Below are 13,433 nucleotides of genomic sequence, written 5' to 3' on the forward strand. Positions count from 1 at the left end.
TTTGGGGAGGTCTAAAGGCTTAAGAATTCGGGTCCGAGGCTGAATAACATGAACAGCTTTAGGGGTTTGCCTTTGATTGATTTAAAATGTCACAAGCACTGCTGCCTCTGGCCATCCACAATCCCACAGCTGTGCCTGGGAGGCCCTGTGCAAGTTTCCGTGTTAAATCTGCACAGTAGCTTACAGGAGGCATGTGACCTCCACCCTACCTCCACCCTACCTCCTGGTGGACTCCATCACAGGTGTCCGCCGCTATGCAAGGTCTTCCTGCCCGCGCCTCAAGTGGATTCTGCTGCCGACGTGTTTCTGGCCGAGGCCCGGTTGATGAAAAGAAACACAAAACACATGCATATTAGACCACAACATGGTCTGCGTGCATATTATAAAGGATACAGGTCAAGCAGAAATAAAATAAGCTCTCAAGTGTGCAGTGCAAACAGACAGAAATGGGGCAACAATGAACACAATCAATTAACAAACCCAAAACAAGTTCTATTTGGGTTGAATGGACATAGATGGAAGCTAAATCCTACAGGCTTTGGATTGTTATCTTAAGGGGAACACACTATTACAACTATGGACCTGGGCGGCTCTCAAACAATGTGAACAAGAATGCAAAGTATTTCAGTTCTAACAACAATGGAGCAGTGAATAGGGCAACCTCGATATTCTCCAAAGCTTAGTGGCCTGTGAAATTTCTGTAATACAACTTGCTGTATGGTGACATAATTGATACATTTTTCAAACATTAAATAGCCTGAGATTATTACCTCTTGGAAAAATGGGTGTAAATTCTAGAGTATCTGCACATTTTTGACACAACGTGACTTATTTTGCAGTCAAGATAACACTGTAAATCAATTTTTTTTGCCTTCCTTATGTTTGCATGTCAAAGATAAAGCTATTAAATGTAGACTTTACACTGTCAAGTTACCTTCTGTTTTAACGCTAACCTCATATATTATACGGGGTGACTATTGTTGAGGAGAAAGATATTCTGCTGTTATATATTGATCAGTGACAGCTGATGCCGATGAGCATCGGCATCGATGCAAGGCACATCTGTAATGAGGAAAGGGTGGGGGGTGCAATTCTGGAAGATTCTGCAGGAATCTTACGAGTGGACCCCATTTCATCCGTTTATTGTGGGGACTGTTGTAGGAGCTAGGTGGGTTAGCAATCCCCGTCAAAGCCACGACTGTGGTGGGGGGATAAAGGTATTAGGGTGAGTTTTCTCACTTAACGTTAAGTATTCAAGCTCGCTTGTCACCACCAGAATCTATGGGCATGTGTTTATCTCTAGATGTGTTGGTTTGACTTGACGTTGCATGCTAATAATGATCGTATTTATGATTATTTTCACGTAGCCAGCTAAGCTGCGCAACCAGCCCAGCTAACGTTAACTCGGCCGACGAGACGAGCTTACAATGTGGTATCTATTTATCAAACTACCGTTAAAATAATATAATTACAGTTAACAAACGCTGTGTAGGCGGCTGGTTTTCTGCTGCATGCTGGCCCACCACGCTGAGGAGAAACAACGAATTTCAGCAGCTAACGTTACATCACCGGCTAGCATGCTAACATTAGCTCGATAGCTAAATTGCGGTGCGTTCAATGAATGAACTGCGCTATAGACGTAGCGTTTAGCGCTAGCCCGGGGCCGACGTGGGGTTCGGTCCCAGCTACTCGTGCTAGTCCACCTCTTGACATTACCATATCCACGTATTTCACGTTTCGTGCGACCCCCAAACAAAGGAAGGCTGTTGTTGACAGCCTTCCTTTGTTGTTGACAGCTTTCCTTTGGCTAACTGAAACGCCCAGCTGCTCAACATCTTTCCGGACTGTCGGTTTTGGTCGTGACGTAAAGCTAATCCCGTTTTCTTTCGAGCTTTATCAACGGAGGCTCTTTGTTGTTGTTTTTGTGCCAAGTAGAGAACGAGCCCGTCCACATTATTCCCGTCATAAACATGATATCCAAGGCAATTGTGCTCTACAATGTGTTTATTACAGAGTCAATGACTGGAATGTGCTGATTCCCTCTCCTCACTGCAGACATGTCAAGTAAGGATCTGGGGGTGTTTTAGCTAACGTTGGTTGTGATATGAACCTCCTCATAGGTGATGAGGTTAATATTTGAAATGCATCTGTTTCCTTTAATCAATCTCCCATGATGCAGTCACAACACATACATACACATACATACATACATAGAATTAGATCTAATTTATTATTGATGTTTTTATTTCATATGGACAGTATTGTGAGAAGAAATAACTGGAAATAGCAAAGGATAGCTCAGGGTTAAGTTGGATGGTTGCAAATAATATGAATATGATGTTTTATTTTGACTTTTTCTTTTACAACAGAGAGACCGTCCTATGCCCCCCCACCTCCCCCGGCCCCTGCAACAGTAAGATCTCCTAAAGAAGTGTAGCACCACATATTGTTAAAACATTATTGCTGTTTGGACACTTCTTTTACGTGCATGCTTTTAATATATGCTTCAACGTACATTTTTGAAAGAGATCACATTTTTGTTGAATCCACTAACCCTGTTGAATGAATGAATGAATTTTAATGTATTTTTTCGAACATGTATGAAAGTAAAAAAAAAAATGTTACTACCTGCACACACAAAGAAAAAACAAAAACCATAAAAAAAATAGAATAACAAAGAGCTAAGACACAACAAAAAAAAACAGTTTGAAAAAAAGGAGTGGGAAGAAGCATGACACTTATTTGAAGTCCCACCCCTCTTCAACTGCTCTTCAGCCAGTACCCACACAGAATACTACATAATACACCTACATACCACATACACTTCACAAATATACAATCACAAAAACAAACATACACCACATACATATCCCTGCAAACATACATATAACATGTGTATATATATATATATATATATATATATATATATATATATATATACACATATGCACATAGTGCACATATATACATACACTAATAATTATAATATTTATTTAATAGTAATTATATACCATATACACCATATATACTAAATACAATATAACGTAGTTATACCATTCACCTCCCCTCTTCATCAAAGTACCTGTTGAAAATCACCAGTTTGAGCCTTTTTTTAAACAGAGTCTTGCTTGGACTTTGCTTCAGCTCCTTTTGAAGTTTGTTCCAGACCTTCACACCACTGACTGAAATGCACATTCTCTTCATGGTGGTTCGAACCCTCAAGGTTCTGAAGTTAAGGTTTTCCCTGTAATCATAGCCCCCCACTCTATCAGTAAACACGTTTTGCATGTTATCTGGTAGTTGTCTATTTCTTGCTTCATACATCAGCGTAGCTGTTTGAAATTTTACTAGATCTTGCAGTTTGAGGAAGCAGGACTGTATAAATAATCTGTTAAGGATACAAACGAAGTGTTGATACACCACTGCTTCTGAAATTATGTTCCTTTATTCCCTCAGCCTGAATGCAAATGTGAAAAAAATCTTTAGTCTTGCTGTTTCCTCCCTTCTTCCTTTAATGCGATTTCTCATGCATATTTTTAAATCTAACTTATTTCCATCAGCAACTACCCAACACTGCCGGGTTTGTGGGCTACAACCCGTACAGCCACCTGGCCTACAACAACTACCGCCTGGGCGGGAGCCAGAGCAGCAACAGCCGGGTAACGGTAGGAATATTAAAAATAAGAAAATAAGCTGACAAAAAAAAAAAAAAAGTCAGGCAGACACAAATCTGTAACGGTTCAATTCCATTGAAGTTTGAATGGGGGTTTCTGCAATCTTCAATAGCATTGAGCTTTTTGCAAGATAGGCGTTTTATTTGTTCGGTGCGAGTATGATTAGACACTTGCCACTGTTAAAAGATCGGATGCTGCAAAGAATTCAGTATGAGAAGCCTTAGTCACTTACTCAGAATGAAAACGTTGTGGGCGTCACTCTGAACCGCCTCTGCTGTCTGCACCACAGTGTGTATTCAAATTACACCTCCATCTATATTTCTGACAGCCATGTAAAGTAATCCATGCCACCAGTGTTGTCATGGCATTACAGACTTAATGCATGGATCTAGAGTCTAATTTGCTGGATGCAAGCTGTGGTTGGTTGACTAATAATGGCACTATGGGCAAAGCTCCGCTTAAATTGGGCTTTTGTATTTTTCTTTCACAGTCAGCGCTATTATGTTGCACTCAGTAGGGTTCCTGACTTGTGTATGGCCTCAAACTGTCATTGTATCAAATCAGGATAATTTAATTGGTACAACAATCTAGCTATTGCTTATTGCATAACATGCACCTGCACAAAGTCTCATGCAATGTCCTCAGCCTAGTCAAGATGGTTTCAAAAGTTGCCTTATCCAACAAAAGTGCCTTAAGGTGACTTTTTTTTCTTCACTTGCCAGAATTCCTCTGGAATAAATATTCCGAAGCCGCCAAAGCCACCCGATAAGCCATTGATGCCATACATGAGATATAGCCGTAAGGTAAGTACACAGTGTGCAATTGCTGCATTTTGCAAAATGGTTTGCTCTGTTGGAAGACGGGATGCTTTGCTCTTAGGACGTTCCATTAGCTCAGAGAAATTAAGACGTACATTTTGTTTCAGACACCAATAGCTGTTTATTGAGGTAAGTGTAAAGCCGCATCACTTAGTGGGATTTTTTTTTCAACTTGGAGATGGAGCTTAAAGCACTCGGCCTCCTCTGGTTTGTGACCTCTCTGCAAAGAGATAACCACTTAAAGCCCCTCCAACCCAACCCAACTCTACACCCATGTCTGGTTCTCCTCACCAGGTTTGGGATCAAGTAAAAGCCTCCAATCCTGATCTGAAGCTATGGGAAATTGGGAAGATAATCGGTGGCATGTGGAGGGACCTCACTGATGAGGAGAAACAGGATTATTTGAATGACTACGAAGCAGAGAAGGTTGGTTGTTTAACAATGGGCAGTTTTCTGATGGGTGTCTCCCTCCTGTCACGATTCCTCACTTATCAGTAAACTTCTCTCCCTGTCATGTCGTAGTTGATAGAAACGTCGTGTCTGCTTTCCATCTTTTATCATTCCTTTTTTTTTAAAATCTTCTCCACCGTAGATTGAGTATAATGAGAGCATGAAGGCCTATCACAACTCGCCAGCGTACCTGGCCTACGTCACTGCAAAGAGCCGGGCCGAGGCGGCCCTGGAAGAGGAGAGCCGCCTGAGGCAGTCCAGACTGGACAAGGGCGAGCCGTACATAAGCATCCAGCCAGCGGAGGATCCAGATGGTAAGGCCACTCCGCTGAATGCTCCGTCTCCCAAGGATTAGAGCGATGTTACAGAGCTGTATTTACTGGAACACAACCACACAGAGCTGCCAGTCCGCACACCCACACACTGTCTCACCCCCCCTCCCACCGCTACATCCACATTGTTGGTCATTCTACCTTTGAAATGACATATTTGCTTTCAAGCAGCCAATGGAAAAAAACATTCTTTATTTTGCACAGTTGTTTACAGTACATTGGTTTAGACATAATTGCAGAATTTACATTCTTTTGTCTGTTGTTTTTAAGACTGACACAAACATACACACACACACACACACGCACATATACACGTTCACATAGACGATAGACACCCAAGCCAGAAGACAACGTTTGAGTTACACCCACCTCAAGGAAATGATGCTTGTCTGGGGTCTGGCAGGGTTACAGTGGAAGATAATGATGTACAGGAAAACTACAGATAAAAACAATTGCTATCCAGTAACACCCAAAACCATAAAAATGTTGGTAAACGACTGCACATACGGCATGAAATAAGATTTAGCTCTCTGGGTGGCTTCATACTCAGAGACTGGGCTCTATTAATAATAAACAGTCTTATAGATGTTGTGCGCGGAGCTGCTGCCACGTATCACTTTCTGCTGTTCGGTTAGACACACATTTGAAAGCAAAGGATGGTCGATCCTGCGTTTTTGGGAGGACTCTGTATGTTGTTTTCTTCCAGCAGTGGAACCAACAGTCAACATGAATTCAACTGTATTTGTTGATTATTTGTGTATTTTTTGGAGAATATTTGCCTGTTGGGAGGCCCCGCTTATACCTGAAATAACATTAGTCATGTGCAATATTGTCAGAGAATGTTCAACACCTTAATTCTCCATTACTTCAGAATAATTTACTTGACTGTTTCCTGTTGTAATGTTAAACTGCTTGAGCACCTTTGAAACTTTCAACATGGCAGAGGAGATTCACTTTTCTTTGAAAACCCACACAGCAGGAACTAGTTGAGGGGGTGAAAGTTTTGTTCCATCACACAGAGGTTCGGCAAAGTTTATATATATCTATTGTGTTCAAAGGTGTAAACAAGGGTAATTCTTCTTACACCATCACCTTGTACCTAAATGTCAGTAGGGAATACATTCAGGACAAAGAAGAACATTTGCTGACTAATGAAAATGCAGACTACATTTTTAAACAGTCACAATGGATTTTAATGAACTGCTTGTCCCATTTGCCTTACAATAACGGTTCTGGCATAATGGCCTATACTTATCTGTGTATAAATATTAGCAACATTTTCCCCATGTTTACATCCACGTGATACAGCAGTACTTGCATCAGCCCCCTCGTCCTTGTGAATGGTGTCTGTGTAACACATCTCTGCTCTTTGCCTTTTGACAGACAATACAACGGTTTTTATTTCTTCAGATTACGACGACGGGTTTTCCATGAAGCACTCGGCTGCGGCTCGTTTCCAACGCAACCACCGTCTAATCAGCGAGATTCTTAGTGAGAGCGTCGTCCCAGATGTGCGCTCAGTCGTTACCACCGCTCGCATGCAGGTCCTTAAGCGCCAGGTCCAGTCTTTGATGGTACACCAGGTATGATCGAGTTGTGGCCCTCTAATCTTCATGTCATGGTGGCATCGAGCAGACAGCTTTGTTTCTAATGGTTAAATCGTGTAATAACCATGTAGAACTGTGTGTGTCACAGAGAAAGTTGGAAGCAGAGTTGCTTCAGATCGAAGACCGCCACCAGGACAAGAAAAGGAAATTCCTCGACGCCACAGAGTCGTTCACGAATGAGCTCAAAAGGGTACGCCGTCTTTGACGTCACGGTTCTGGTCAAATGCCTTTGCATTTTGTTTACCAATGCAATGCAATGTGCAGCTGTGGTTATGTGCCAGCGTGCATCTGCCTTACAGCCACCAGCTGCAGCGGTTCTGTAATCGTATAGCTGGTAGTGGTTAAAATGTGTCACGCTGATGATAACTTTTGTTCTGAATGAGATGCAGCAGTCAAATGCACTTTCTACTGTTCACAGCAGGCGGCGCCATTGAATCGTTTTCAAACATATACCTACACGTCGTTGTCATTCAGTTACATTTTTTCTTTTTACAGTAATTTTGTGTTCAATCTGCACATGCATGTTTAGCCAATACTTAAAAGTGAAAAGAGTGTAGCGATTGTTTTCACCATTCTACATTAAATCCCAAATTGCTGCACTTTAAAGCTGTGCTGTCTGAAGGTGGAAGTGGACATGGAGAAGATCTCTGCAGAGATTTCTGCAGCAGAGGAGGCAGCTCGCAAACGAATGTCAGAGCGGGATAAAGACGTAGGAGACAGAGGCGCAAGAGACGCCCGGACCTGTGTGCTGGCAGAAGAAGAAAAACACATTTGTGCAACACATGGGAACAAGCCCCAGCAAAACTCTCAAGGTGAAAGCAGCAACAAAGAAGGAGAGGAAGCAGAATCCAACCCAGCACATGCACCAGGTGTGGCACGCAGGCTTTCACTACGGGCTTCTGCCATCTGAGCACGGCTCTGTGTTTTTAACATCATGCTTTTGTGCTTCTTTGACTCAGGGAAGCCAAAAGTTCCAGACGAGCTTGAGACTCGTCCAGGCGGTGAGGAGGGGGCATCAGAGGACAAGGAGAGTGTCCCAGAGGGAGCCATGGAGGAGGGAACCAGCGACAGTAACACAGGCTCAGAGACCACGCTGACTCAGACAGAAGAGGCCCCGACTAGTGAACCGCCAGAGGGGCCCGGCAGGGCGAGAGCAGCCCACTGAGTCTGGCATATTTGCATATTTGCTCCTGACTCATCATCATCATCATCATCAACCGTAAATCATTACCTCTGCCGGTCTGCAGCATCACTCTCTAAAAACACACATTGGGCAGTATCAACTTAGTTCAAAAGAGAATGCCCTCTGTCGAGCAGACCCCGGACCGTCGCTGGTCGAGACTGGCTATATGAAAATAGCTGTCCTATGAAACAGACATTGTTCAGTGTTATATTTAACTTTGTCCTTTGTATTGTAATTCCTTTGTCGCTTTGATTGGTATTTTTGCATGATGCAATGTTAAAAATAAGTTGGCATACTTGCCATGCTGCGTGACGTCTCCTTGGCAGGAGAAAGTTTTTTACTTTCCGTATCAGTATTACAGTGGCAGTATTGTCTCAGGAGTTTGTAATCAGTAGTAGTTATTTATTATCAGCATTTTGATTAAAATTGTGTTTTGGTTGTCCCAGTTCATCCGATGAGTACGTCACATAATCATCAATGCTGTACAATGCCTGACTACCAGTGTTCTCAAGTTTGCTAGCTGTCAATCAAATCAAAAGCAGTATGCTTAGAAAATATCTGTGTTATGAAGAATATTGCAATTTTCTGTCCTGTAATTGTGTACACGGTGTAACGAGGTTTGCTTAAACATGGCCTTTTCTGTCGTGAAACCGCTTGAAGAACTCATTAACATGCAGTCTTACAATGAATTTCCTTTTTGCATATTTATACCAATAAACTTTTTTACCCTGAACAACTTCTCACTTCATTTTTTTTACTAACAACTTTTTATCATCAGACAGACAGCAATCAACAAACAGTATTCTTTGATGACACTACGTTAATCAATCCCGATACATAAAAGTTAAAAGTATGCGATAAACCGTTGTAGTACCAGTCAAAAGTTTTCACACATTTTCTCTTCAGAAAGCGTGTTCAAACTTTTGACTGTTGCTGTACGCGGAGGCTCGCATCCAACAGTCACCAGTGCACGCTACCTGCACAGCTTTCACACAGCGTGTGTCCTTTGCACAGAGTAGGTAAGGGAAGTGGGTAAGATGAGAGGGAATGGTTCCGATTTCCTGTTATCAGTAAAGAACTAGCAGCCGTCCCGAAACTTCTTTTGTGTTGTCACAAAATGCCGCCTTAGAGCCCAGAGGAGGAACGCTGTACGTGACATGTCTTCTACGGCCTCAGCCCCTCGTTGGATGATCACACTTCCCTAATGCTGCAGCCTCAACGTGACAGCAGTGCGCCTGCATTGCCGCTCGCCACATTTTGTTCCGTGTGGTTACCACTGCCTGCAGTGAAAGCAAGCAACCCAAACCGCAGAGATACAGGTGTGCAACAGCCTGAGTGGAGCTTCTAGTGGGCCTCGTGTGATGTCCGGCACAACAACCGTCGATGCAACGCAAAAGGTTGTTGGCGGTACCAGCTGTTTTAACAGAATTATGTATTTGAGAAAAGCTTTTTAAAAGGAATGTCTGTTTTTATATTTTGCTAAATACTTTATAAAACTGTATCAGGACTTGATATTTTAAGGAGGTTTTTTTTCACACTGAAACGCCATAAATATGTCTGAAACTGGGTTAATATGCCTCGGTGCATTTAAAAAAAAGAAGATTGTATTGGTACAAACACTGAAATAAATATTGACTTGACACTGTTAGATACAGAAGTGAAAAGGAAATAAATGTACACCATTTAAGAAAAGACAAACTGTTCTATCTTGGTAATCATTGTATTTCTCCAGAATAAGACCACATAGACACAAGCACGAACTTCTATAGTAAGCAAGTCAAGATAAGAATGTAGCGCCATGCTGAGCTTCAGAGGACTGTGACCCTACACAGATAAAGATACACGCAGACCCATAATTAGTAAAAACAAAACCAGGGTCTCCGTCATACCCGTGTAGACACCACCAAAAGACAAAAAAAAAATCGATGCAAATTCACACAAGTGGTGCTTGTGTTTCATTCATGTGGATAACGTGTGCACATTGTCTTCAACATTTTATTTTAACAATTGGTATAGATTTTGGTTCACATTTTGATTGTAGTCTGTGGTTTTCTCACATGATACTTCAGGGCTGAGGAGACTTTTTTTTTTTTTTTCATTTCAACAAAAGGGAAACCACCATCAAACGCAGACATTAGCTTGTCGTGCTCGCTGGCTTTGACTGCAGCGGGCCTCTCTCAGTCAACATGACGTGTGTCAGCGGTGAGTACCTTATTACGGTTTAACTAAGATAGTCAAAAGTATGTTGTACTTACTCTAGTGAAGGCATACATGTAAAAACAAGGGATCAAAATGATCATAAAATATTTCAAAGCTAAAAAAAGGTCACCTAAAATGCCAATAGAAATTGTATCAACCGTGATTAACATTTCACATGGCGATGGGTAAATGAGTAAACTAATAGAGCAGACGGACTGAAACAATAAGGCAACAAAGAAATGTTTTGAATGTTTTTTAATCAGTAAGAACTGAACATATTAAATAATTTAATACTTATCCTCGTATTTGTATTAACTATTACTGACATTCAACCTGTAAACATTTTGTTTTTTAAGTTATATGTCTGCATTAAAGTGTAATAATTCCCCTTTTACAGCAGTGTAAACAATAATAACACAGCTTTAAGAAAAATGCAGAACTGACTAAAACCCCATTAACAGTCACTTCTTAAAATTGGCAGAGCAACGCAACGACTCAAAGCAGGAGAATCGGACTAGCAGGCAACTATTAAAAGTGTAACGCCATCTATTTTCCCACAGTATACCAGTGATAAAAAGAACTCCTTTGTGAACGCTTTGTGACGTCTAGTTAGGTAAATAATCATTTTAGTCTTGGCGGACACACGTGTGACAACGGCAGGTCTGGGTTACATGGGTGCACATGGCTGTATGTACCAGGCAGGTGAATGGAGAAATGCTACTAGTTGTGTTAAGGGCTAGTGTAGCATTGTGGCATTGCTGCAGTTCAGATGTCTTTGGTTTTGGTTTTGGTGAACCTTTTTTTGTAAATCGGTCTGTACATACCTTGCCATAGTTGACCGCTTCAGGGACTCATTCTATTACTCACCATCATTACACATACTGGTTGTCTAGACAGCTCACTAAGGATGCTGGTAATCATGATATTACAGTGCTTGGTCTTCTAAAAAGGGAATTAATTTGTTTTTTTCAGATCTCCCACACCTTCTGCCAGCTGTGCTGATATGGTTTATCACTTTCAAGGTAAAATTAAATCCCAAGTGAAGCATAATCTTATTAGAGTTATGGACATGACAGATCACACGATGTTAACACGTTTGAAGCAATTTGTATCTACATGGTATTTGCTGAGAATAGGCACCAGGTGACTAACCACATCCCTCTCCTCTCACGCACCCTTTCAAATGAAGTGGTTAAACGCCACTAAAAACAGGTTGTCAATTGCTCTACCTAACCTGCTTTTATCTGATCATTGAATCTCACTTTGGTTTCAGTGTTCCATGTGTTACCCTGAATTCAATACAACCGACTACAATTACTCCGCCTTGTATGACCTGGACTCTAACTCCAGTCTGGACTACAGTGACTTTCCTGAGCTCTGTGTTACAACATCCAACGGCCAGTTCCGCAGCTGCTTCATGCTGCCCTTCTACATCATCATCTGCCTTCTCGGGCTGGGGGGGAACCTGCTCGTCATCCTCACCTTCTTCTACTTCAAGCGCCTGAAGACCATGACGGACGTGTACCTGCTCAACTTGTCCTTTGCGGACCTGCTCTTCGCTCTGTCGCTGCCCTTTTGGGCATACAACTCCACCACAAAATGGAGGCTGGGTCTGACCATGTGCAAAGCAATGTACACAATTTACAAGGTCAGCTTATACGGCAGCATGTTTGTTCTCGCTTTCATCAGCGTGGAACGCTACTTTGTCATCGCCAAGGCCATCTCCGCTCACCGCTACCGCTCCCGAGCACTGTTTCTCAGCAAGGTGTCATCAGTCGGCATCTGGTTGATGGCACTGATCTTCTCCATACCAGAAATGACCTACACCGCAATCATTAACAACACCTGCACGCCTTACAGCAGCTACTCTGACATGCTCCACGTCAAAATAGAGGCCAGCCAGATCGCTTTGGCTTTTGCTCTCCCGCTCCTGGTCATGAGCATCTGTTACAGCAGGATTGTCCAAACCCTGTTCCAGGCTCGCGGCTTCGAACGCAACAAGGCCATCAAGGTGATCCTCGCCGTGGCGGCAGTCTTCCTGGTCTGCCAGATGCCCTACAACCTGCTCCTGCTCCTGAACACGGTCGTCATAGCACAAGGAAGAAGCGAAGACTGCAACTACCAGAACACTTTCCTCTACGTCAGCGATGTCGCCCAGTGCGTGGCTTTCCTGAGGTGCTGCCTGAACCCCTTCGTCTACGCCTTCATTGGTGTCAAGTTCCGCCATGACCTCCTCAAGCTCATGAAGGACTTGGGCTGCATGAACCACGACTGTTTCATCAAGTTCAGCGGGGGCAGGAGGAGGAGCTCAGGGGCCACCGACACGGACACCACCACCACATTCTCTCCTTAACGCTGTTTCAGTAGGAGAAACATCCCATTCACAAGCGCAGACCCCACAAAGGACGATTGAACGCGATGACAAATGTCTCACCTGAAACCCAAGACATATGTAACATGTACATAGCAGAGGTTAAATGACAATTTTAAGGTTTTATTTTTTTTCTCTTTATTACTGCATTTTGTTCAGTTGGGACAAAAAACGGTTATTTTTTTATCTGTACATAACAGTATTTCAAGAAATTCACAAAATCATGAAAACTATGTTCAATAAACTGAACAAAGCACATTGTCTTTCTTTCCTGTATTCTAAGCTACTTGTAATACTGTAAATAATACATTAACTCATCCTAAGGAAAGTTGATAAAATATAGGAAAAATGTTTCCTAGCATTTAGCATTTTATTAAGGGATTTGCTATCAAAAGGAAAACAATACTTGGTAGAAAAGAATTCCATTGTTCTTGTCAAAACCTTTCTTAGACTTTGATCAAGGGTTCTATGCATAAGTAGACGCATAAGACCCCGTCCTGGTTAGGTGTGGTAGTTTTACTTTTGAAGAAAGTGAACAACAAAACAAAATGATATGAGTGAATTCAGACATAGACCTGGACGATTAGCTAAGGCAGGTGATCTGCCCAGACTCTTGTTCTGCCAAATACTTGATGCATCCCGCCCACTTTGCAGTGTCTGTACCTCCTCTTAAGCTTAGAATTCCTATTAGTGTTATGAAACACCACAAAGGTTTCCTGGCAGAACCTCGTTGGGAAACAACTTTTCTCAACAGACCGTAATGATTTATACTTCTGTCGTGCCCGTTGTGTGCGGCCCT

The 13,433-nt window shown here is 42.3% G+C and overlaps 2 protein-coding genes across 13 annotated transcripts; both read left to right on the forward strand.

The window, feature by feature from the left end:
• The first annotated feature begins 888 nt into the window (after positions 1 to 888).
• On the forward strand, positions 889 to 8,797 carry LOC120825693 (SWI/SNF-related matrix-associated actin-dependent regulator of chromatin subfamily E member 1). 12 transcript variants are annotated; one of them, XM_040187467.2, is made up of 11 exons: positions 889 to 1,225; positions 2,014 to 2,064; positions 2,370 to 2,413; positions 3,561 to 3,665; positions 4,397 to 4,477; positions 4,787 to 4,918; positions 5,085 to 5,256; positions 6,685 to 6,857; positions 6,970 to 7,071; positions 7,489 to 7,750; positions 7,841 to 8,797. In XM_040187467.2, exons 2-11 carry the CDS (start codon positions 2,058 to 2,060, stop codon positions 8,044 to 8,046), a joined length of 1,284 nt encoding a protein of 427 aa, XP_040043401.1. In that variant the 5' UTR covers positions 889 to 1,225; positions 2,014 to 2,057; the 3' UTR covers positions 8,047 to 8,797. The 12 variants fall into 12 exon arrangements, with proteins under 12 accessions (XP_040043401.1, XP_077965075.1, XP_040043397.1 ...); XM_078108949.1 differs by having other exon boundaries at positions 970 to 1,217; XM_040187463.2 differs by having other exon boundaries at positions 975 to 1,225; positions 6,658 to 6,857.
• A 1,202-nt stretch (positions 8,798 to 9,999) lies between these two features.
• On the forward strand, positions 10,000 to 12,892 carry ccr7 (chemokine (C-C motif) receptor 7). Its single transcript, XM_040187474.2, has 3 exons — positions 10,000 to 10,266; positions 11,236 to 11,285; positions 11,537 to 12,892. Exons 1-3 carry the CDS (start codon positions 10,251 to 10,253, stop codon positions 12,614 to 12,616), a joined length of 1,146 nt encoding a protein of 381 aa, XP_040043408.2. The 5' UTR covers positions 10,000 to 10,250; the 3' UTR covers positions 12,617 to 12,892.
• The last annotated feature ends 541 nt before the right edge of the window (positions 12,893 to 13,433 follow it).

This window comes from Gasterosteus aculeatus, chromosome 9 (assembly GCF_964276395.1).
Source record: "Gasterosteus aculeatus chromosome 9, fGasAcu3.hap1.1, whole genome shotgun sequence".
Taxonomy (NCBI): domain Eukaryota; kingdom Metazoa; phylum Chordata; class Actinopteri; order Perciformes; family Gasterosteidae; genus Gasterosteus; species Gasterosteus aculeatus.

Excerpts from the sequence above, each read along its gene's own strand:
- LOC120825693 (XM_040187463.2), top strand. Across the intron at positions 6,858-6,969 it reads AGTCTTTGATGGTACACCAG|AGAAAGTTGGAAGCAGAGTT; the intron begins GTATGATCGAGT and ends TGTGTGTCACAG. Across the intron at positions 7,751-7,840 it reads CAACCCAGCACATGCACCAG|GGAAGCCAAAAGTTCCAGAC; the intron begins GTGTGGCACGCA and ends TCTTTGACTCAG.
- ccr7 (XM_040187474.2), top strand. Across the intron at positions 11,286-11,536 it reads TATGGTTTATCACTTTCAAG|TGTTCCATGTGTTACCCTGA; the intron begins GTAAAATTAAAT and ends CTTTGGTTTCAG.